The sequence below is a fragment of the Nothobranchius furzeri genome, chromosome 4, assembly GCF_043380555.1.
Source record: "Nothobranchius furzeri strain GRZ-AD chromosome 4, NfurGRZ-RIMD1, whole genome shotgun sequence".
In the NCBI taxonomy this organism is placed as follows: Eukaryota; Metazoa; Chordata; class Actinopteri; order Cyprinodontiformes; family Nothobranchiidae; genus Nothobranchius; species Nothobranchius furzeri.
In genome coordinates this window covers 55,473,627-55,495,892 of record NC_091744.1, presented here as the reverse complement: position 1 = coordinate 55,495,892, position 22,266 = coordinate 55,473,627, and the positions used below count along the sequence as shown (strand labels likewise).

At 42.4% G+C, this 22,266-nt stretch overlaps 3 protein-coding genes across 4 annotated transcripts in view; 2 read left to right on the top strand and 1 right to left on the bottom strand.

Annotated features, from left to right (window-relative positions):
* The window catches only part of ankrd27 (ankyrin repeat domain 27 (VPS9 domain)), a 77,499-nt gene extending 63,239 nt beyond the window's left edge, over window positions 1–14,260 (bottom strand). The window contains exon 1 of the mRNA XM_054732833.2: window positions 14,237–14,260. The gene's annotated coding sequence lies outside the window, so the exon portion shown is untranslated. The remainder of the gene's footprint in view (window positions 1–14,236) is intronic.
* On the top strand, window positions 3–16,772 carry faap24 (FA core complex associated protein 24). Its single transcript, XM_015976502.3, has 4 exons — window positions 3–314; window positions 10,172–10,314; window positions 10,384–10,536; window positions 16,347–16,772. Exons 1-4 carry the CDS (start codon window positions 221–223, stop codon window positions 16,578–16,580), a joined length of 624 nt encoding a protein of 207 aa, XP_015831988.1. The 5' UTR covers window positions 3–220; the 3' UTR covers window positions 16,581–16,772.
* A 1,171-nt stretch (window positions 16,773–17,943) lies between these two features.
* slc7a10b (solute carrier family 7 member 10b) overlaps window positions 17,944–22,266 on the top strand; it is a 38,328-nt gene continuing 34,005 nt past the window's right edge. Inside the window, exons 1-3 of one of the 2 annotated variants that reach the window (XM_054732835.2) lie at window positions 17,944–18,154; window positions 18,979–19,183; window positions 19,581–19,744. In XM_054732835.2, the coding sequence (XP_054588810.1) occupies window positions 17,959–18,154; window positions 18,979–19,183; window positions 19,581–19,744 (565 nt within the window). In that variant the 5' untranslated portion in view covers window positions 17,944–17,958. The remainder of the gene's footprint in view (window positions 18,155–18,978; window positions 19,184–19,580; window positions 19,745–22,266) is intronic. The other variant, XM_070550280.1, reaches the window with a different exon arrangement.

The following is a 22,266-nucleotide window of genomic DNA, read 5'->3' as shown; positions in this document are numbered from 1 at the left end:
ACAGCGCTTCAGTCTGGCCCAACTACTTCTGGGGGTCACTGTCAAAGACTTCCGGTACATTTTATCTTGCACACAACCGTTTTTTCATTCTACAATTTGGAGGCGACCCTTAAGTTTATTAAAGAAGGTGGTAAATGAATATTCATTCATGTGTAACTAGGAATGTTAGACATGTTGACGGTCTTTAAGACCCAGCCTTACAGCTTTAGCGTTCAGCGGGATGAAGTCAGCTGTTCTGAACTCTGCTCTTCCTCATGGCCACATCATCTGCGCTGAGAGGTGGAGGAACTCTGCCCTTATTCAAGACCTGAAAGGTAAATCCACGGCACGTATCAAATAGAATCACAGAGCAGATTTTATCGGTCCATAGCCTTCCGTTCATCTTTTGGCAGTAGGGGGCCCATGAAGTAGATGGGCGTGACTGAGGCGCCCTTGAAGACATTACTAACATGGATAAAAAAATAAATAAAAAAAACATCATCAGTTGTCTGTCAGAGTTTGGTTTTAGGAGTTATACACTTAAATCGAGCTGTTTAAAAAAATGTCCCTTACTGTGACATCGCAATAAGCGAAATTCTCGCGCTGCTCTGGGTGGCTGCATGTTGGAGTAGCTCTGTTAACTACATGTAAGTTTTGCCTTTTTTGGACATTTTTTCTTCTAGCGTCTTAAGAAAAAACTGCATTTTTTTTTGGACCTTTTGCTTTTCTGTTTCTGGTGCTGTGAAGCTTAGAGGATTTTTTACTGCTATTGTTTCACTTTTTGAGCATTTGTTATTAGGGATGCACCGATGGATCGGCATTTGATCGTAATCGGCCGATAGTGCCCCTATCGGTTTTGATCGAAGTTTTCAAAATAGATCAAAGCAGACCGATCAGGTAGGGTTGTCACGGTACCCAGTGTAGCGGTAAACCCCGGTAAAAAAAAGTTGACAATAATGATAACCGTCTTGTTTTTTTAAAAAAAACTATATTATCTTGGTGGATTACCGTGGCTGCCGTGTAGGCGCGGTGACCCTTACCAGCCACCGTATCATCTGCTGAAGTTTCAGGACCAGCGGCACATGCGCGCTTTGCTGTTTACAACCAAAACTTTCTTGAAGCTAAAGCTGAAATAATGGCCAAGGGAGGAGGCGGCAGCGCTCAGGAGGACATTTTTTATCCCTCAAAGAAGACAAAGTCGGAAGTACGGGCATATTTTAGATATTTGAAGAATGCCGAGGGAGTTGATAGAAGACGGCTATCCTGTTTGCAGCACGTGCAGAAAAAGTGTCTGTGAAAGGCAGCAACGCTTCAAATCTCATGACACATCTGCGCGACCATCACCCACAACTCTACAGTCAACGCAAGGCAAGTTAACGTTAGCATTTTAGCTAAAATGCATGATCCGAGGATTTGGGTTGAGGGAGAAAGCAACGAGTCGCTATATAAAGCAGCCGCAGCGCCGCTACCTGCATATAAACCGTGTCGCAGACACCCCCATGTTGAAATGACGCTATGCATTATGGGGCTCCCAGGGGCAGATAAGAGTTGGTCTCTCTCCGAGAATAATTTTGAATTTAACAATGATTACTGCCTGATGACATTTTCCCACATCTGCAAAGCTCATTGGAACACAAACCGAGGATGATATTTTCCTGATATAGTAAGGGTAAAAAGTATCTGATTAGAAGGCTACTTGAGTACTGAGTATCATCTGAACTAATATTTTTAAAATGATGACATCAAACAGACATAAAATAAGAAGTTATGGGCAAATATTGGTATTTTAAAGACTAAAGGGAAAAAATGTAAACAAATAAACAACATAATTACAAAATAACACATTTTAGGCAAAATTTAGACACAAACTGAGGACAATATTTCCTGACATACAGGGTTTATTTAATTGTGTGAAAATGTAGCACGTTTAAAAAACATATACCGTAGGGCTGGGCGATATGGACCAAAACTTATATCTCGATATCTTTAAGCTGAATTCCGATATACAATATATATCTCGATATTTTTCCTCTTGTAAACTGTTGAGAAGTTAACTCACTTCAAGCTCTTGAGAAATTATATACATAAATCAGTAGGTTAAATGCATAAAAATGTATTGATTCTTGTCAAACTTTAACTGTAGTGCCTATTCTCTACCAGTCTGAGCTTTAGTAACACAGGTACAGCTGTCTGCTAACACACACACACACACACACACACACACACACACAGTTGAGAGCCAGAGGTGTATCAAATGTCCCACAGTCACTTTTTTATTAAATATTTATAATTAATGTAAAATTATTTAAATTTCATCTAGAGGTGGCCCATATTGTATAGGTCTTGTCCAGAGAAAAAAAATCCATCATGTTAAGCTAAATGTACAATGATGTAATTGCATCTACTGAAGATCACATGGGTCATGCACCATGGAGTTATTAGAAAAACTAGTTATTAACTAGTTGTTAGTTATTAGTTAGCAGTGTTGGCTCATCAGCGATTATACCGTAATGATTCAGAGTCTCTGGTTGCTCTTTTATGAGTGTTATTTTCGGGCTACTGTCTCCATAACCCACACTTTACAAACTCAACTTTTTCAACAGAATCACTCGTAACGGTGTATTTACTAGCATAGCAAACCAGAGAGGAAAAAAACGGAACTGGAACAACATTTCTCACCCGTAGAGTTCACCTTCAAAATAAAACGGTAACCCTATAGTTTATTATTAAAACCCTTACAATATGTTTCAGGTCATTTGGCCACTCCGGCTTTCCGTAGCCGTTTCCTCATTACACAGGGGAGGGAGGGGTTTGGCTCGTCTCTCCGCACAAGCAGGATGGAAAACAGAACTCCGTTGGCATTGAACGTCCCCAAATAATTAAAAACCAGGACACCAAATGCAAAGTTTAGAGCAGCACATTTACCCAGAGGCTCTCAGACTGAGCAAACTTGTGAGAATACACGTAATAGCCGCTTAGAGACTGAGCAACATGTCGCTAGCATAGCGGCTAATCGCTTGCATAGCAGTTTGGCCACTTATATAGATATAAAGATATAAAGTCATCTTATATCTTGTTTAAAAATTATACCGATATTTAAAGAATATCGATATATCGCCCAGCCCTAATATACCGCAATAATACCGAAAACCGTGGTGATTTTGGTCACCATAACCGTGAGGTTAAATTTTCACACCGTGACAACCTTAATACAGACCATTTTAGATTAGGTTGCATTTCCTTTATTCCCAGATTATGTAGTTTGTAGCACTCATTATAATGTTGTAGAAAATTTCTGGCCAATCCACGTGATCAGTATCGGTGATCAGCATTCTTTGATATCGGTATCGGTGATCGGCAACAAAAAACCTGATCTGTGCATCCTTATTTGTTATTATGCGTAACCATGGCCACAAGCTGGTTTACAATCTGGAGCAGCTGATTAACATTGGAAAGGCTGAAATAATACCTCAACTGAAGCCACAAATCCCAAATGAGCTAAAACGAAAGAAGCGTGGATGCAGAGCAGGAGCAAAACGGAAATTCAAACCATCTCTTCCATCGATTATAATGGGCAATGTGAGATCACTGGCCAACAAGATGGATGAACTCCAAGCCCTTTCAAGGACTCAGCCAGAGTATCGGCAGTGCAGTGTTATGTGTTTCACGGAGACGTGGCTGCAGGACCATATCCCCGATTCCAGCGTCTCACTGTCAGGATTCCTGACTGTACGAGCAGACAGAGATCTGAAGAGGAGCGGGACAAGAAAAGGAGGTGGAGTGGCAGTGCTTGTCAACAACAGATGGTGCCATCCATGTCATGTTTCAGTGAAATGTCGTCTCTGCAGCCCAGATGTTGAACTCTTGGCAGTAAGTTGTCACCCATATTATTTGCCAACTGTTATATGGGCCATTCCCATCTGTACCGGGTCGGCCCGGGCCGGGTAGCCCCAGTTGGCCCCAGCCTGGCCTGGTTGATTCCACACATCCTTGTCTTAAGCCCATGTGGACTGATTCTACCCACCAATCAGAGGCTTGCTTTAATGGAAGGTGTGAATTTGCTGTCAGCAGTGGGCGTGTTGGCCCTGGTCGGCCTGAAGCAGACCCCCTCGAGAAGAGGGCTGAGAATGAGCCTTGGTTGGCCCAGAAAAATACCAGGCCACCCAGATATGTAAACAACCTACGCTACCCGGCCCGGGCCGACCCGGTATAGATGGGAATGGCCCATTATTCCACCTTCAGCCCTTGCTGAAAATGCATGTGGTGCCATCAGTTCCGTTGTCGCTAAGCTACAAACCCAGCACACCAATGCATTTGTGGCTATATCTGGTGATTTTAATCATTCCTCGCTCTCTGCTACACTTCCAACATTTCAACAGTTTGTCAGCTGCTCCACCAGAGAAAACAAGACATTGGATTTGTGTTATGCAAATGTAAAGAATGCATACATGTCCAAAACAAGACCTCCTCTGGGACAATCAGATCACAATCTTGTTTTCTCTGCTCAGAATACAAACCACTTGTTCAGAGGCAACCTGTGACAAGAAGAACTGTGAGAAAATGGTCACAGGACGCTGAAGAAGCCCTGCAGAGTTGTTTTGAGACCACAGATTGGATGACTCTCTGCCAAGGATATGAAGTGGACATCCATGCCATGACTGGCTGTGTCACTGACTATATAAACTTCTGTGTGGACAATATCGTACCCACCAGAACAGTGAGATGCTTAGCTAATAACAAACCCTGGATCACCAGTGAACTGAAGAATCTGCTAAATGAGAAAAAAGAGCCTTCAATGAGGGAGACAGGGAATTATTGAGGAGTATACAGAAGCAACTGAAGATCAAGATCAGAGACAGCAAGGAGGCATACAGGAAGAAGCTGGAGAACAAACTACAGAGGAACAATATCAGAGATGTCTGGTCAGGGATGAAGAAGATCACAGGCTTCAAGCAGAGGAATGATTGCACAGATGGCAGCCTGGACACAGCCAATGAACTGAACAAGTTCTTCAATAGGTTCAGCTCAAGAACAAACCCAGCATTCTCCTCGCCTGTCCCCAGCCAATCAGACATCCCATCCTCCTCTGATCCAACATTTTCCTGTCACACGCCAGCTCTTTTGTCCTCTAACGCAGTCATGGACTCTTCTGGTTCTATAAATCTGTCTTCAACCAGGTCAGGAGATGCTGCTGCCCCATTTATATCCCCCTCACACCTATCTATCTATAGAAGTCAGGTGAAGAGGCAGCTGGAGAGACTGAACAGGAACAAGGCTGCAGGTCCAGATGGTGTCAGCCCCAGAGTACTGAAGGCCTGTGCAGAGCAGCTCTGTGGGATTCTGCAGCACCTCTTCAACCTCAGCCTGGCCCAAGAGAAGGTTCCAGTCCTGTGGAAGACATCCTGCCTTGTTCTAGTTCCAAAGAAAACTCACCCATCAGTCAATGATGACTACAGACCAGTTGCCCTGACATCCCACATCATGAAGGTCCTGGAGAGACTCCTGTTGGTCCACCTGAATAAGCAAACTAGAACATATCAGGACCCGCTGCAGTTTGCTTATCGCCATGTAACTGGACTTGAAGATGCCATCATCCAGCTGCTTCAACCATCCCACTGTCATCTGGACAAAGCAGGCAGCACTGTCAGGGTCATATTCTTTGATTTCTCCAGTGCATTTAACACAATTCAGCCTGATGTACTTTGCCAGAAACTGCAGAAGACACAGGTGGGGGCCTCAACTATCGCCTGGATTAAAGACTACCTGACAAACAGACCACAGTTTGTGAGGCTGAAGAACTGCACATCAAACCAGGTGATCAGTAACATTGGAGCACCACAGGGGACTGTACTCTCACCATTCCTTTTCACCCTGTACACCTCAGACTTCCAGTACAAATCAGGGACCTGTCATCTACAGAAATACTCAGATGACTCTGCAGTTGTCGGGTGTATCAGAGATGGACAGGAAGCTGAGTACAGAGAGCTGGTGGAGCGCTTTGTGGCATGTTGTGGAAACAATCATCTGACCTTGAACATGAACAAAACAAAGGAGATGATTTTAGACTTCAGAAGAAACAGGGTGGAGTCAAACACTGTTTCCATCATGGGAGAATAAGTGGAGGTGGTTGAGGAATACAAATACCTTGGAGTTCACCTGGACAACAGACTGGACTGGAGAAAGAATAGTGAAGCCGTTTACTAGAAGGGACACAGCAGACTGCACTTCTTGAGGACGCTTAGGTCCTTCAATGTCTGTAGCAAGATGCTGCAGATCTTCTACAAGTCTGTTGTTGAGAGTGTAATCTCTTCAGCCATCGTCTGTTGGGGTAGTAGCATCAGAAGCAGGGACCTGAAAAGGCTCAACAGCCTAATAAAAAAGGCTGGTTCTGTTCTGGGGATGACTGTGGAACCGCTGGAGGAGATAATGCAAAGAAGGATTCTCCAGAGAATCAAGAGAATTATGGACAACCCTGAGCATTCTCTTCACAAGACTGTCTGACAACAGAAGTGTCTTCAGCCAGAGGCTTCTTCAGTTTCGCTGCAACACTGACCGCTACTGGAGATCCTTCCTGCCAACAGCCATTGTAATATACAATAACTCTTTGATGACTTGATTATTATTATTATTCTGAGCTACTACAGCAATCAATTTCCCTCTGGGATTAATAAAGTATTTTTGAATTGAATTGAATTGAATTGAATTAGCATAGAACCCACCACCACCACCTGTCATGTCCCCACCCACCAAAAGTTTTGAGGATGTGACATGTTTATCCAGCATGACGCAGAGTGAGGATACCCTCAACTGGCCATGGGAGTGCCTTAAGTCTAGTCTATACTTCTCTGCCTGCGGAGGTGCTAGGTTACGCTACACCATTGTGTAGTGTATCAGTAAGGGCCAGCTGAGGTTGTCCAGTAATCTGAAGGTTGCAGGTTCGATACCGGCTCCGGAATTCTGCTGTTGTGGCTAGGGATGCACCGATGGATCGGCATTTGATCCCAATCGGCCGATAGCGCCCCTATCGGTTTTGATCGGGGTTTTCAAAATAGATCCAAGCAGACCGATCAGGTAGGGTTGTCACGGTAACCGGTGTAGCGGTAAACCCCGGTAAAAAAAGTTGACAATAATAATAACCGTCTTGTTTTTTAAAAAAAATTATATTATCTCAGTGGGTTTACCGTGGCTGCGGTGTAGGCGCGGTGACCCTTACCAGCCACCGTATCATCTGCTGAAGTTGCCGGCGGCACATGCGCGCTTTGTTGTTTACAACCAAAACTTTCTTGAAGCTAAAGCTGAAATAATGGCCAAAGGAGGAGGCGGCAGCGCTCAGGAGGACATTTTTTTATCCCTCAAAGAAGACAAAGTCGGAAGTACGGGCATATTTTAGATATTTGAAGAATGCCGAGGGAATTGATAGAAGACGGCTATCCTGTTTGCAGCACGAGCAGAAAAAGTGTCTGTGAAAGGCAGCAACGCTTCAAATCTCAAGACACATCTGCATGACCATCACCCACAACTCTACAGTCAACGCAAGGCAAGCTAACGTTAGCGTTTTAGCTAAAATGCGTGATCCGAGGATTTGGGTTGAGGGAGAAAGCAACGAGTCGCTATATAAAGCAGCCGCAGCGTCGCTACCTGCATATAACCGTGTCGCGGACACCCCCATGTTGAAATGACGCTATGCATTACGGGGCTCCCAGGGGCAGATAAGAGCTGGTCTCTCTCCGAGAATAATTATGAATTTAACAATGATTACTGCCTGATGACATTTTCCCACATCTGCAAAGCTCACTGGAAGGACACAAACCGAGGACAATATTTTCCTGATATAGGGTTTATTACTCAAGTAAGGGTAAAAAAGTATCTGATTAGAAGGCTACTTGAGTACTGAGTATCATCTGATCTAATATTTTTAAAATGATGACATCAAACAGACATAAAATAAGAAGTGATGGGCAAATATTGATATTTTAAAGACTAAAGGGAAAAAAATGTAAACAAATAAACAACATAATTACAAAATAACACATTTTAGGCTAAATTTGGACACAAACTGAGGACAATATTTCCTGACATACAGGGTTTATTTAATTGTGTGAAAATGTAGCACGTTTAAAAAAATACCGCGATAATACCGAACACCGTGATAATTTTGGTCACAATAACCGTGGGGTTAAATTTTCACACCGTGATAACCCTAATACAGACCATTTTAGATTAGGTTACATTTCCTTTATTCCCAGATTATGTAGTTTGTACCACTCATTATAATGTTGTAGAAAATTTCTGGCCAATCCACGTGATCGGTATTGGTGATCAGTATCGGTGATCAGCATTCTTTGATATCGGTATCGGTGATCGGCAGCAAAAAACCTGATCGGTGCATCACTAGTTGTGGCCTCACCTCCGTCATTGCACCCCAGGGCAGCTGTGGTTACATCGTAGCTCATCCCCACCAGTGTGTGAGTGTGTGTGTGAATGGATGAATGATACACTGTAGTGTAAAGTGCTTAGGAGTCCTCTGGCTCTGAAAGGCATTTATCATTTACCATTGTACGTGGGCTCAAAGGCTTTCAAACTAGCACGCAAGAACGAATGGAGTAGAGCCCAATTTTATCCACCCAAGCGACGCCATGTGATTGGTCAGGATGCTGCTTCTTTTAATCTCGTTAACAGCACCGCCTTCCCCTTCAAAACAATAAAACGAGAGCTGAAAATATCTAGTGGTAGACACAGAGCAGATTAAAGAACGTCTCGCAGAAAAAAATCTGTTGATTTAAACGTTAATAGACCTGTGACTGAAGGAGTGCAAAGATATGAGGCAGACTTTTTGTTTGTGTCAGGAAATTACGGTAACAGGGTTTGGAGGTGGTGACTGCATGAAAAGGTGGTAGGCAACCCCGCCAGAAAATGTCTACACCTCCTGCTGTCCTGGCGGAGAACCGCTTTGCAACACTGACACTAATGGAGACGTCTTTGTCAATACATTTGTGTGTGTGTGTGTGTGTGTGAGTGTGAGTGTGAGTGTGAGTGTGAGTGTGAGTGTGAGTGTGAGAGTGAGAGTGAGAGTGAGAGAGAGAGAGAGAGAGAGAGAGAGAGAGAGAGAGAGAATCTAGGCTTAATGGTTGCTGAAACCTTCACACCTTCACTCTCTGGTTAACTTTAAATAAATTCTGTAGATCAGGTAGATTTCTGGTCACAAAGACAGATTTTACCCCGTTATGATGATTATGGCATACAGCTTGTACAACTCCCATTTCAAAATTGCACAATTAGCTTATTGTTAAAAGTAGGGATGCAACGATGCCACTTTTTTCCAAACCGATACGATACCGATCCTTGGATCTGAGTACTCGGCGATATCGTTTACCGATACAGATACTTCTACCACACAAAAAAAATGCAATGAATTGGAATACAGGTTTTATTTTCTTCTGTTTTCAATAGGAAAAGACTGTGAGATAGATAAAAAGTAATATAAGTGATCACAAAAGTAAAATATTAGGTGAGCAGAAATGACAAGTTACAGTGAAGTCACTTTCAAGCAAATGCATTGGTATCATTTACTGGTAGCTGTTAACTTTTACCGATACTGGTATCAGTATCTGTATCGGCACCGATACCGATACCATTATCGTATCGGTGCATCCCTAGTTAAAAGGTTCAATATTCTAGGCTTAAAGTGTCAAACTCTGATTGGCTCATTACACCTGCAAAGGGTTCCTGAGCCTTTAGGTGGCCTCGCAGTCTGAGTTTAATTTCTACAATAAATGGACTTTTGTATGATTTTTCAAGGTATTTTTAATAATAATAATAATAATAATAATAGTGCATTGAACTTATATAGCGCTTTTCTAGACACCCAAAGACGCTTTTCACACACTCTCACATTCACACACTGCTAGTGATGGTAAGCTACTTGTAGCCATAGCCGCCCTGGGGAGGTCTGACAGAGGCGAGGCTGCCATTTGGCGCCGTCGGCCCCTCTGACCACCACTAACACAGGCAAGTTGGGTGAAGTGTCTTGCCCAAGGACACAACAGCAGGATACCCCTGGCGGGAGCTGGAATCAACCCCATGACCCTCCGATCATGAGGCAACCCGCTCTACCACCTGTGTTTAATTAAACTGGCGTGAAAAAGATTCAGACTGTTTGGGACGACCTTTGTGACCTCATGTTGTCTCGCAGGTGGAGGAGTGAACATTCTGTTTGAAAATGAGCTGGGTCTGGCAGATTTTCACCTTCCCAGTAAGACCAGCATCCTGTATGTGTCTGAAGGCAACATCGTAGCAGGAACCGAGTATAGAAGGAAGTTGGTTCGCTACAGAAATGTGAGTTAAGCCTCTAATGGTAGAGCTGGGTGAAAGACCTCTTAACTTGTGTTTTCTGGTGTTTTTAAGGCCAGCAGCCTCCAGGACGTGGTTCTGGTGGAGAGGACGAGGCTGAGTGAGCAGTACTTCCCTGCTGTGCAGAGGTTTGTGGTTTTGGACCTGGGTCTGGCGCTGGTCCCAGTTAGTGGGCAAACGGAGGCCTCACAGCTTATCATTCAAATGGTAAGTGCTTTGTGTACTTCTGGACCTGCTGTGGTCTCAGAATATTTTAACACCTGCAGTCTTTGGTCAGTTTGCTTTTAACCCTGGCCTGTTTTCCCCTTTGGTGTGATTCATTCATGCAGACACTTGCACAGTAATCACACACAAGGGTGCTAACTAAAACAACTGAATGGAGACCACTTCAGATCGTCTCAGTACTTTGCCACACGAACTCCAGCTGGTCTGTTTATACTGAATGTGCACAGGCTCCAGCTGACACAACTGCCAGTTGTACGGTGCAGGATTGAACCAAAAGCCCCTTTCACAGGGGCACTGTCACCTTCCACTCACCATATGTGTGCTGAGGAGCAAAAGAGAACTTCAAGATGGAGGTGGGACTGCATCAAGGATCGCTTTAAGCTCCTTCTTGTTTGCTTTGGTGATGGACAGGCTGACAGAAGATGTTGGACAGGAGTCTTCTTGGACTACGTTTGCTAATTGTAGAGGTGGAGGGCACTGCCCTCTCTGACATGGGGGGGTTAGAGTAAAAAAGCATATAAATTTCTGTGTTCAGGTGGTAGATGTGGAATGACCTTCCAAGCACTACTAGAACAGGGTCTTCCTGCCTGTCGCAGCAAGTACGTGTGTGTTAGTGCAACGAGCGCACCATCCGAGAGGGTTTTCAGTGTTGCTGGAAATGTTGCCACCCCTCTCAGATCCTCTCTCAAAGCGTATATGGTTAACATGCTGGTTTTCCTTGTGGGTAACAAGGACGTGACCGAGCTATAAATCACCGTCATTCGTGTGTGAAAGTGAAATGATAGTGTGCCCGCCCCCCGGCGCGCGCGCGCCCGGTACATGTAATTTTTTATGCTTGGTTTTAAACAACTAAACAAAATGGGGACTTGTTTCTTATTTGTTAGATGCTGCAGCCAAATTTGCTTTTAAAAGTTTAACCTCCTGAATTTTGTTGTTTTGTTGTTACTGCCCTTTGATTTGCATTCAGTAAAGTGTTATTAAAGAAGGCACGGCAATTTTTAACCTTTTTTAAATGTGTAAACATTATGTTTAGATAGTACTGCAATAAAAAAAGGGCTGCAATAATGTCGCAAACCGCAATATTAAGCCACCCTGAATCACCGCAGGGGGAATTCCTCAACCGCGACAGCCCTAGTGCAGGGTATCCGCGGGTCCTTAAAAAGTCTTAAATTTGCTTTTCCAAATTTAAGGCCTTAAAAATCCTTAAAAATGACAAATAATCCTTAAATACTGTTTCCAAAGGTCTTAAATTACAAAAGACCCAACAAACAAGATTCTTTTATTTCTGTAAAATTTTCGTGAATTTCTAGTTGGTCTTCAGCATTTTGTGTGTGTGATGTTGGTGTAAGCAGAACCGTACACATTGGTTGGGAAAGGGGGCTGTTTTTAGATGAGCACATTAGCTGGTTAAGCTAGTGGGAGCTTGCGCCATGGGGAAGTGCAAGTTTAATGGTAACTGGATGGCTGATCCCACGTTCGCAACGTGGTTAGCACTGGTTCCAGGCAATAGCTGGAAATTATAGTGTAGCGTTATGGATTTATGCTCTTTTATGAAAGAGAAACCATGCTACGTATTAATTCGGAATATTAATTTTAATAAATCAATAACCAATTTTTATATTGTTCAGAAGACTCAAAGGTTGTTTTCATCCATAAACTGCCGATAATATCTGAGTGTCTGTGTTTCAGTTCAATGAGGAAACAAGTTTGAAGGATTAACAGTTTTAATTCTTCAAATTAAACTAATGATTTTGAAAATTGACAAACAGGAAATAACAATCACATTGGCAACTTTGTGGGACAATCTTTTAACAGTTTATATGCTGTTCTTGCTCAAATAGACCTTCTGGTGAATTTATGAAGATTGAGAATGTTGTGACATGAATGCGTGTGTGAGTCTGATTTTGCTTCAGGAAGTAACAGGCAGTGGCGGTTCTACATGGAATTACTCCCTGGGCGAGGCCCCCTTTGAGCGCCCCCCCAACCGCCCCCACCCCCACCACCCCACCTGCACGAACACACGCATGTTTTCTACAAACAGGGATGTTTTATTAGAACGACTATTGAACATTCATTTTTCTAAGTTGCACATATTTACATTAATTACTATGAAGTTGTCAGAATGTAAGGCAATATACATTATACACTGTATCAAAATATATAGAATCAAATATACAAAAACAACTAAACTAACTAAATATTAAGAATATATGAACATAATATATAATAAATATTCTAAATAGCAAAAATATTTCACACATAACAAACTAAAGATAATCACTACAGCATTGCACTTAGAATAGAAAGCACAAACTAAAATTAAAACCTAACTTTGATGCAACATCATCAATAATGTCATCATATGAAATCTGCTCCCCTACTGAGTGATTGATACTAATCAGAGCCAGGTTAGTGAGCCGCCCCTGAAACATAGGTGACCTCAGGTATGACTTGATCAAGTTTTGAAAAGCTCCTCTCAGCTTGAGCCACAGTGACTGGCAGAGCAGTCCAAAAGTTGGAGTAGATCTCCAATAGATCTTTATCATGATCCATAATATTTTAGAATTGCCCCTGAAATTGTAATTTAAACTGACATAAAAAAAAACTGTAGACTACCAAAAATGCCAACTTTTACAGAACAAATCATGTAAAAAATAATCAGTGCAGCCATCTGCAATAAATAAACAGGATAGTTAGTGGTGACTGGGGAGTTTTCTTCTGCTTGTAGAGTTGTTTTATTTATTATGTGAACTTGATCAACATGTGTTTGTTGTTGTTCAGGCAGGCCACAGGCTGCAGCGAGCATTTAACAAATCCTAGTTTGAATCAGTAAAAAACGATTCAAGGAATTTATTCGAACCATTTGAATATTCGTTTCAATATTTCAGCCCTATTAGCTCTGTTAGCAACTAGTTGACCGAATTTAACCGTTAAAATCCCAGTTAACTGGTTCAAAAAATTGAAAACATTCATCATGAGAGCGTACATACCTTTATTTTTCTCCTCTTTTTTTTTCTTTTTTATTCCTGAATCGGGCACCTGGTGGTTTTAGCCTTTTTATGTTCATCTCTTCTGTTTGGCTCCTGACTCGATAAGTTTCCTTCAGTAAGGACTAAACAATTTGACCTTGATGGGGGTGTGACCACAAAATCGTTTTGTTTTTCCTTTTTTTATTCGGCCATTTCACACTATTCAGAGAAACCTGAAAGAATGATAGGCCTGTGTTTATGATATTATGAATGAAATGTGGAAGAACATCAAGATGTGATCAACTTTAGCCATGTTGATACAGTTGATTCAGCCCCTACCTGCTCATTTCATTTGGACCCACCCAGAGGTGAATTCCCCCGCCGCACCCCTCCCCTTCCTCTTCTTCATACACACACGGTGCACGGAGCGTCTGCAGCTGCAGGGGGCGCCAACTTGCAGTTTCCAATCCAGACACTGTCATATGACAGATAATAGAAAACCTCGGTGCGGCGCAGATTTCCTTTTTTTTTTTTTTACTCAGCGCTTGTGCGCCCCTTTTGTGTCATGAAAAAATGCCGCCCCGGGCAACTGCCCTGTCTGCCCGTGCCTAAAACCGCTACTGGTAACAGGTGTCTGAGTGAAGTGATGGTTTGGATAAACTTAGGTCTTATCAGAGAACTGCATCAAACGCTAAAACCGTGCTCTGTCTCACCGAACTCTTGTGGACCCTCTTTCGGATCCGGGCCGTGGAGGATGTTGTGGTTCATCCAGATGACACCGGCGGCTGACAGGAGACGTAAGTGTCGAACGGAACCGGTCCAGAGTTGCCCTCGGTACACGTGGATGGTAGAGCGTTTTATCGATGCGCTTTCTTAAGTTAATTCACTCAGAAATCAAAAGACTCGGTAATGAGTCTTCGTTAGAAGTCGCGATTCAGCTATTCTGCCTGGCTTGGCAGAAACAGCGTGAAAGGGGGGAAGAACGAGCCAACAGGCTCTGCCCCCCCTTTGGTTTTCAGGTCTGTTCTTTCCCGTTGTCCAACACGAACTCTCATAAAACTGAAAACTTACCAAAAACCTCTCTTCTCAAAGCAAAACATGTGCGTCATCAAATGTGTCTGGAGTTTACTGTGGGCAGATGTGTGTGGGTGTGTGTGAATGTTTGTGTGCTTGAGTGTGAAGGTCAGTACCACACATTCAACATTATCTACTTAAGTGTGGATTCATTAATCCATTATAATTACCCCAAAGCATACTAGTCATTCATTTGATTAAACACATTTATAATGAGCAAAATGATAATGGTTATTTTAACATTAAAATCACGAAAAAGAAGTTTAAACTTTATGTTTTGACTTGGTCTGGGTACAACTCATGTAAACACATCTTCTGGTAGACTGCAGGTGGCAGATGTTATGGTTTCCTCCCAGACTCGCTGACGTGCAGGTCTTAATCTGTGGGTGAAAGTTCTCAGCGACCCAGCTATGACCCAGCTGCGTCCAACACCACCATTGTGACAGAAAACCCATATTTCCTCACGTTACAATAGCTTAAATTAAATTTTAAAAATAGCTTAAATTTGGTCAAAGTGGCCTTAAAAAAGGTCTTAAAAAGTCTTAAATTTGGCTCCCTTACCCTGAGTGTGGTTTTTGGTCAGCAGAAGACTGAAGAGTGGTGTCAAATATGAAACTGATAAAGTTTCCAACTCAACAATCACTGAGGTAAATGTTAAAGCTCTAGCTTAACGTTTAAAAAACTATTTAGTGTTACTTTAATACAGATCAAAATCAATTTCTGTAAAATAGCTGCGGGAATCATGATTTTCTCAGACCATATTGCTACCACCAAACGAATCGTTGCAACCCTAGCTAGAAGGTGCTGGAACTCCTTTCCCCCTTCTCCTTCTCTCACTTCCTCATTCACACACACTCTCACAGTTAGACAGAGCCGAAATCATACCTGCTGTTGCTGTAAAATGTGTATTCTCATTATAATGTCCTAAATACAATGTCTAATTTAATTCCCATGTCATGTTAGTACCGCCTCCTGGTGGAACTGAGTTTTGTGTCTCTTTGGGCTGATGATCAATTGGGGCACACAGGCTGTTGGAGACTGAAAACTCAAACTGGAAAACCAACTAATGTCAAAATAAATTATGGACTGCAGTTCCTCTTGAATGTTTGGTAGAAAGGCATGCGCTACAGGCTTGTGTGTTTATTTGAGAAATATTCTAATCTAATTTATTTGTTAATTTCACAGTTGGCTTTATTTGGGAGATAGCAGATTTAGAGAAGGGTAATAAAAGATTAGTGTGGAATTGAAGTCAATTTCCAGCCGTTAATTTTAATGGACCATGAAGGGAAATCTTTTAGCACCTTAACCTCACCAACCTGCTGTCACTGAGAGATGTCGACTAAAAAAAAGAGGGATGAAGATTAGTCACAGCAAGACGGAGTCCATGTGTGTAGATGAGGAACACCAGTGGAACGACGATGTTAGAAGAGGATTGGCTGTGGTGCCCCCCCCCCCCCCCCCCCCCCCCCGACAGGAAAAGCCCAAAGAAGACCCACCTCAGACCAGTTTGACCAGTGGGCTGAACCATCTGAATGTTTGTGGTGTTGTACGTTGGTCAGTTGGAGGTTTTTCAGTGTGAAAAGAAACAGAACAACAAATGAACACATTTCTGACTCAACTCGACAGCAAATGAAAAATCTGACAAAAAGAAACATTTCTTATTAAATCACGAACAAGGTAGCCTAGCTACATCCTGTCTGTGTTATTAGCCTGAGCTAAATGCTTCTTGTTTGGCCTTCCTTTCTCCAGGTTCATGGACAGACGAGAGAGAACCCCTTCAGACCAAGAAGTTCCTGTCGGCTGCTCGACCCGTTGGTCCTGGCTCTGGTCCAGCAGGTCCCTGGGGTCGGCCGGGTAAAAGCCGTAACTCTGCTACAGAACTTCTCCAGCATACAGCAGCTCTGCAGCGCTGCTCCAGCTGAGCTGGAGCTGATTGTGGGTCGGGCCAGCGCTCTGCAGATCCACAGCTTCTTCCACAAGTAAACCACTACTGGTTCAGCACCAGAACCCTGGACCCAGTCCGACTCACAGGGGCGCGCTTTACTCCCAGGACTGGATGTCATTTTTAAATGTTTTATGTTTTCAGACCGTTAGAACTCGGGTTCCTGATCATCTGAGTTTGGTTCCTGAACTCAGACTGAAAGTGTTCATGTAAAATAAAATGTTGACGTTAAATCTGTGTGATGATGTGGAATCAGAGCAGGACCAGACTGTGTTTACACCAGGTTCTTAAAATCCATGACTGAAGTGATGAAAGGTCAAAGGGCAAACAGACCATTAAATCAGTGGTTCCCAAATCGGGGATTGCGACTCCCCAAGGGGCTCCCCACAGTTTCATCTTTGCCGAGGTTGTGAGGTTAATTAGATTTTGTTTGTAAAAATGACATTTATAAAATCTGAACTACACATGCAGACCTGGAGGGCCGGTATCCAGCACGTTTTAGTTTTATCTGTTTCAACACACCTGATTTCAATCAGCAGCTGATTAACAGGCGTTGCCAGGAGGCACAGAGTGGCATGGCCAAGTGTGGGGAATTTTCATCTTGGGAGGGGGGGAGTGGGAGGAGACTACCAATGATGTGAAATTGTACCAGCTCCAGCCAGTCACACATTTATAATGCAGTAGCCACAGTTCAACCCACAGGGGGCAGCACTAAGACATTTTAGACCTAGATTCTAGATTGAATCAAGTTTACACAAACATGTCAAAAAATGCACAGAAACAGAAAGATTACATTTGTAAAGACCCAGTTATACAGTTAATTAGCAAAAAAAGTTATTTTGGGGTTTATTTACTCTTTAAATGATCATAATGGTTCATATACAGTTTGACTCAAGTCTTTAGGTTTGAGCCATGAGGATCTCTTCCCTCCCAGCAACCAGGTTTGTAAGTCCATTAAACTAGCCTAGGTCAGGAGTTCTGGACGGAATCAGAAGAATGAAACAGTCTGGATCAGCAGTTCTCCAGACTTTCTGAAGTTTGGACATTGGCTGTTTTTTCACCAGGTTTCTCTGGTTCATTCAAGAAGAACAAGGCTTCAAACTCAAGGAACAAAACCAGTAATGATGGACCTCTGGGCTGATTCCTACCACCAGCATGTCATTGAAACGTGGTCTGGTCCAGTTCGTCATTGAATCTAGAAGATGGACTACCCGAGAACAACGTCAGAACATTATATCAGACACCAACAAGTCCCAGTCCGTTCTAGTTCAGCTGCTTCCAGGTCATCTCCTGGACTCAGTCTCATCTTCCTGGGGGTTCTGCTGTGGTGGACTTCAGGCTCGGTCGGTGCACCCTGAACGCCTCACCATGGGTTCGGGTATTTAACATTCTGCCCCGGACCGCCGGCGCTTGTTGCGCATGCGCAGCCCATTCAGTCTGCATGAATACGGAGCGGAGAGGACAGCTCTGGGACTGGACGGACCGGACATGGATGGACAGAACGGCAGCGGGATCATGTGTTCAGGGACGCAGGACAGAAAGCAGAACGCACACTCGGACCGGGTGACCCTGAAGAAGGAGATCGGTCTGTTGAGCGCGTGCACCATCATCATAGGTGAGACCACTGCATGGGTTTCTGGTTCGGGTTTGTGGGCTGGTTCAGAACTGGGTGCCAAGTAAAATAAGACCAGGTTCAGTTTGTGTAGAAGGTCAGCTGACCCGTCAGATGAACCTAAAAGTAACAGGGAAATGGTGGGTAGGTGGGGTTATATGGGTTACAGGTAGGAATCAAACTACCAACCTCACTGACTCTTGAGCAGTGCAGTGCCTCTTCACCCTGTCAGGCTTAAACATTTTTTTTCACAACCATCCGGAACTGATAATCCCTGCAAGTTCTAACTAGCCTACATCAAACTATAGAGGGATTTGACCTCTGACCTTTAACCCAAATACACTTATAAGGTAAGTACCAAGGAGGACATGGTTTAACACCCCTCATCCCGCTCTGCAGCCACGTCATCATTTCATTGTGTTTATTTCCCAATTCTAATTTTTGCTTCTATTTTTTATTTTTTTTCTACACAAAGTACAAATGGCTTATTTATGTTTATTTTACATCGTTTTCCACAAACATCACTATCCCTGAGGTCCAAAACCTTTCTCTGGTTCTTGCACACCCTGATTCTGGCCACTTCTGATTTGTTTCTAAGAGCTACAATAAACAGATTAGATTAGAATTTTTCAGATGAATTTAAAAATCATAATTCTAGAAGCATGAACGTCCACGTGGAAAATCCACTTTTGCTAGAGTGAGTTAGAACTTTATAAACTAACAAAGTACCAAAGTAACAGTTTTGTTTACTCTCTATGTGCTCTCTGATTGGTGGCAGCCCATTTTGGTGTGACTTGTTGCAATTCTCTTCATATTTTGGTCCTCAGGGAACATCATTGGCTCTGGGATCTTCATTTCTCCTAAAGGGGTCCTGGAGCACTCGGGCTCTGTGGGCCTGGCCTTGGTGGTGTGGGTTCTGGGAGGCTGCGTTGCTGTACTGGGCTCACTGTGCTATGCTGAACTGGGTGTCACAATTCCTAAATCTGGAGGAGATTACTCATATGTGACAGAGATATTTGGTGGTCTGACTGGGTGAGTTATGCCTCTTCTCATCTTGATCCTTGAAAAAAATAAAAAAAACACAAAGTGGCAAATGTCAGATAAAAGCAAAACAAAAACAAGGAGCAATAAAAAAGAACTAAAGAAAAAGTATTTGGATTAAATAATCAAAGAAAATATGGTGTGTATACGTTTATGGACGTTAGTGGGAAAAAACATCTAAAATGAAAGCGACAAAAACTGGAAAAATGTGGATCTAATCTCTTTGTTTTAGTTAGAGAAATAATCAGTGGCATATTTAAAAGGTATGCTGTGGTTGTACTGGTATTACTAGCAATTTTTACTGATTATCATGAGTATTATTACTGATAATCTCTTTTAATGAATTTATGTGTCCACTGATCAGAGACAGTTTTGATTTATCTGACAGTCTCCCCTCCAGGTTTCTCCTTTTGTGGAGTGCTGTCCTCATCATGTATCCAACCACACTGGCTGTCATCGCCCTCACCTTCTCCAGCTACGTCCTGCAGCCTGTCTTTCCAAACTGTGCTCCCCCTTACATGGCTACTCGGCTTTTGTCTGCCACTTGCCTCTGTGAGTTTCTTCTTCAAACACAGCTGATTATGTCATTTAGATTTAAAATGTATTTATTTAAAGGATAACCCCTTGAGATTCAACATCTCGTTTTCAAGGGGGTCCTTAAAATCAACAGTACAGACAAACTTCAGGTTACAGTATACAACACAACACGTAAGGGTCATTCACTCAAACATTCATACTGCTCTCTTTACCTATATTCCAAGTACCATCCCTGGGGATGTATTGATGCAGAAAAAAAATGTAACAGTTATAAAGAGAAAAATCAAAAACAGAGACATGTGTTCTGTAAATAATCATATATTGAACCCTTAAAAGAATTAAAAGAGCTGATAGATCTGATTGCATTTGGTAAGATGGAGCTTTAATCAGTCAATCAATCAATCAAAGCTTTATTTATAAAGCGCCTTCCGCAACCCTGTCAGGAAGCCCAAAGCGCTGAACATGGTTCAGTTGAAGGTAAATATATTGAATAAATCAAAAATAAAAGCAATTTAAATTACAGATTACAAATTACAAAAAAGGTGAAACATTCTAGTAGAAGACAAATGTGTAAAACAAGGGAAAAAGTGAACCAATGAAAACTGTGAAATAAATTCAACATAAAAGAGGGCCAAAATCAAACATGTTCAGGAGACGCCAAGTGGAGGAGGTGGGTTTTTAGGCGACTCTTAAAGACTGGCAGAGATGGGGACCGCCTAACTGAGGGTGGCAACTGGTTCCAGAGTGACGGTGCTAGGACTGAGAAAGCCCGGTCCCCGCGAGTACGACACCTAGAACGAGGGACAGCGAGCAGGTCTTGGTCAGAGGAGCGCATGATGGGGAATGTCTGTTCAGGAGTGTGGCTAGATTTAAATTGAAATGCCCGGCAACTGACTTCTTTATTAATTTTGGGAACACAATAAACTAAATGTTCCGTATGCCTTAAGCTAATGGAAGAACTAAATGGGATTAAGTTGTGTTTCAAATAATAAGCATAAAAATAAACTGTAGCCAATGAAAATGCCTTCTTGAGTTTAACAATAGCCAGTTTAAAGATTCGTTTGACAATGATGGATTTTGTATGGACACCTCAAAATAAACCAAGTGGTGCTCGCTGCAGAACCACAAAGGCGGAGCTGCACCAGAGTCAGCCCCGCCCATTCTATCAGAGTCAGTCCAGTTCCTTCCAGTTGTCAGACTTGATAGCATTCTGGAACCAAAGAGGGTGTTGTAGCTAAAAAATGCAAGATTGAGGACGGAGTTGAGAAGTTAATTGAACAGTTTTTGTAAAGGTTCCATATAATTAAAAATCTAACTTTTGGAACTTTTTACCATGTTATATTGTCATTTCCTCATAAGAAATACGCCAAAGCCATTTTTGGCCTCATTCATGCATTTTCCTCCCATCTCAGCTTCGATTTGGTCTCCTCCCCCGAAGCAGGTCTGGTCTTGGTTCTCACATCTGGATATTCAGTGAATTTTCTGACAAATTGTTTCTGATATGACTTCTACTGAGACACCGCCAATAAACCATACATCCCATCTACAAAGACACACTGGATGGCGCAATTACATGTAACGCCACTTGCTTGTTATCAGATGTAGTGGTGAAGTGGTTATGGAGCCAGATTAACATGCAGTTTTGCGCAGGTTCGCCTCCCAGTAACGGCAGTATAAAGGTAGTTTATAACCCTTTTTTTTCTTTTCTAGCTACACTTGCCAGTACTATGTTTACAACAATTTATTGGTATACCGTTTACAATATAATGACTAATGTGTTTATTTTTTTTATTTATTCGTTTATTTAGCCATTGTGAGTCTATTTTTGAGCAGAGTTTCAACTAAAATGCTTAGGAACGACCAAATTCAAAGAACTTTTAGAGACATAAATATTTTGCAGAAAATAAACATTACAAGTAAAATATAAACAAATTAAATGTTTCAGCTGGCTAAATAGATTGCTGCCGACCCCACCGAGAGTAGAACCAGCATCAGCAGAGGGGAAAGCCACTGGACTACCAGAGCCCACACATCAATATGCCTTAAATGCATAGGACGCTTGTGTTGGAGCGGCTGTGGGCAGATATTTGCTAAAAGAAACCTTTTCATTTCGGGATATATTCAGGCTTTGTCATGTAGCAAGTTATATTTATCTTGTTTAATTGAAGCATAGAACATAGCATTAACAATTGTAAACTAGTAACAGCCGTAATTCATGTGGGTCAGGTTAGTTTGCGATAAAGCTGAAAAACAAAAACAGAAGAAGTCAGTGGGCTAGGCTGAGTTTGCGTGAATGGGCGGGGCTGACTCTGGTGCAGCTCCACCTTTGTAGTTCTGCAGCGAGCACCCTCTCAAATAAATCTGCAAAGACAGTTATAAACAACATTAAGGGTGAAGATTTGTGTTAGGAGTGTCCTGATAGAGAATACAAGCCTAGTCGAGAATTGCTAATACTAACTGAATAATAATTCTTTGTCTGAACTGAAAAGTAAAACAATTAATAGAGGAGTGTAGTGATTTAAGTCGATATGATATTT

Bases quoted from the DNA above. Each gene is read 5' to 3' on its own strand.
- faap24 (XM_015976502.3), top strand. From the start codon at position 221: ATGAAGTCAGCTGTTCTGAACTCTGCTCTTCCTCATGGCCACATCATC. The intron at 315-10,171 runs GTAAATCCACGG...GTTGTCTCGCAG, and splicing joins CCTTATTCAAGACCTGAAAG to GTGGAGGAGTGAACATTCTG. The intron at 10,315-10,383 runs GTGAGTTAAGCC...GGTGTTTTTAAG, and splicing joins AGTTGGTTCGCTACAGAAAT to GCCAGCAGCCTCCAGGACGT.